Genomic DNA, 2,598 nt, shown 5'->3' on the forward strand with positions numbered 1-2,598 from the left:
ATCAGCACCGACCTTTATTTCTCTCTTGATTTGATCGAGTGATGTTCAGATTGATTAGTTTTATAATTTTATTTGATTAATTTCACAATTAAATTTAAAATTTGATGAGATTAAAGTTCTAGTTCCCGACAATTGTAATCAATTTTGAAAAAGTACACTTCTACAAACCTTTATAATTTTTACTTTTTTAGCCAAATAATACATATCTAATCTATCATGATTCATTCTTCTTGCACTTTTTGAGAAATTGTGCGAAACTAAAAAACGACATCATACCACAAAATTTAGATAATCACCCGAAGAACATCAAGAATGAAAATAATATTACAGAAGGTAGATTTTTATTGAACAAATTATGATGATACACTAAAAAAAAAAAAAAACAGAACATAGATGCATATTAATTAAAACATTATGTATATTACCGAATACAAAAGTCTCATGCTAATTAATAAAAACACTATGAAGAGCATAAAATTAAATTCTTGTATTGTTTGGATGAGAATGATTTGAATGATAGTGATAATTACCTTGTTCATCTATAATAATGATACTAAAAAGCAAACATGGTGATGAATCCTAGAAAAAGGGGCAGCAGAAAAGGGATGGTGAAGCTACTCCTATGGTGGATATGGCTTGCTCCGTTGAAATTCTCATCCACCGGGTACAAGTTCCCCGGAGGCCCTGTTATGTATATGAATGATGATGGTGGTGGAGGGCAGTATGATGAGGAGGGTGATTTCTTTGGAAATGGCGGCGGCGGAGGCGGAAGAATCGCGGGCGGTGGCGGTGATGGATACACAGTTCCCCCTGTTCCACATGGTGTGCACTTCTCATCACCAATAAGCTTTCTTGATTCAAGTGCGTTGGTTGCATGAACATGAACAAGAACAAGGATCAAACTAAGGATCATTGTTGGTGCCTTAATTTGATTATTATGCATTTTTATTAACATGATGTTATGGGAAATTCACAATTTTTCTAAAGGGTTGTGTTTGTGATTAATGTTGCTACTTTGTGTGAGGATCAATCAAGTTATTGAGATTTGAAGGAGTTAAAGGAGAGAGTTTGGGAGAATTGAGGTGAAGGGGATTTTCAATTTTTGTCACGTTAGGTGCATGGAAACTATAAAAAGGAACAAGTATTGGTTAATGCTTACTGATGGAGTGTTTCTCTAGATTTGTAAACAGAGTAGATTCATGTTGGACTTGCTTTATATTTTGTGCCATATAATTTTATAATTACATTTATGTATTTTAATTTTAAATGTTTAAATAATATCTTTTTATAATAATAATAAAAAAGAAGAAAGTGAGACTCTGCACTTACTTGACTCTTTCTCTTCTTGGGATCTAAGTAACTTCTGGTATAAGGGAAGCTCAATGGCCATGTGATTTGTGTATTGTCTGGTGGCATGGACTCAACCCCGATTATGGTGTTACTAAAATTAAAATAACGATTTTTATTGTTAAACAATGTTTTTTTAAAAGGTGTTGCCTAAAATAAAATATTACTAAAATAGTAAAAAAAATGTAACTTTAAGAAAAAAATATAGATAAATAACGTTTTTTTTTAACAGCATAAATAATAAATTAAAAAATAAAATTAATTTTAATTTTAAAAATTAAATTTTGAAGTAATTAGGTTTAATTATAATTTTGAATTTTTTATTTTAATTTTTGTCGCAACTGCTTTTTCGCAATCCTGTGCCACCGCCATCGCTGCTATATTGCGACCTCAGTGCCCCCATAGCTGCTGTCTCGTTACTTGTTTCTTATCAATTAAATCGGATGTTCATTTTTACTATGTATGCTGATGATTCTTTTCATTCTATCGTGGATGTTTATTTGGGTATACCATTAATATTTTATTTGATTCTGTATGCATATGCTTTGCAGGATGTTTATTTTACTATGTATGCGGATGGTTCTTTTTAATAAGCTGTAGATGTTTATTTAGGTCATACCATTTAGGTGAACGAAGCAAAGTGGCATGTGATGAAAGTGACAGAGACACGACAAAACAGCATGAAAACAAGGACAGAGGTGCAGTGTTAGAGAAGCGGCGGAACAAGGCTTATGGCTCTGTGACGGTACAATGTCATGGAGGAGAGAAGAAGACACACAGCAGCAACGCCGCTTGCAAGAAGAACAGGGGCAGCGCGGCGTATGGGAGAAGAAGGTGTAGCAGCAGTGCGACACATTGCTTCTTCAGATGGTGGCAGCGGCAGTGAGGTGCGTTGGACGCGACAGGAAAGGTTAAGTGAAGTGGCTGCGATAAAAAGAGAAAAAGTTGGAAGGTGAGAAGTTAGGGTTATGATGGACAAATGGGATGGAATATTTTTTATTTTAATGTGCCAAGAATGTAACTCATTGTTCTCGTTGTTCGCATCCCCATTGTCTACCTAGTAGAACTCCAACTTTAATTTTAACAATACATGCATAGAATAGTCACCTTAGCCACCATAGCATAGTCATACATATATGCATGTGTGTGTGAGATTTTAGTATGACTATAGTGTTTCAATATTAAAACGTTTTTTTATAGTTAAACAATGCCTCTTAAAAATGTTGCTAAGGAAAAAGTGTTACCAAAATG

The 2,598-nt window shown here is 33.9% G+C and overlaps 1 protein-coding gene across 1 annotated transcript; it reads right to left on the bottom strand.

Moving 5' to 3' along the window:
• Positions 1 to 319: 319 nt before the first annotated feature.
• On the bottom strand, positions 320 to 1,218 carry LOC148567308 (uncharacterized). The gene has a single exon (XM_088485325.1). It carries the CDS (start codon positions 953 to 955, stop codon positions 554 to 556), a length of 402 nt encoding a protein of 133 aa, XP_088341451.1. The 5' UTR covers positions 956 to 1,218; the 3' UTR covers positions 320 to 553.
• Between the last annotated feature and the right edge of the window lie 1,380 nt (positions 1,219 to 2,598).

Source organism: Arachis ipaensis, chromosome B4, assembly GCF_059453495.1.
Source record: "Arachis ipaensis isolate K30076 ecotype BB chromosome B4, ASM5945349v1, whole genome shotgun sequence".
Classification (NCBI taxonomy): Eukaryota; Viridiplantae; Streptophyta; class Magnoliopsida; order Fabales; family Fabaceae; genus Arachis; species Arachis ipaensis.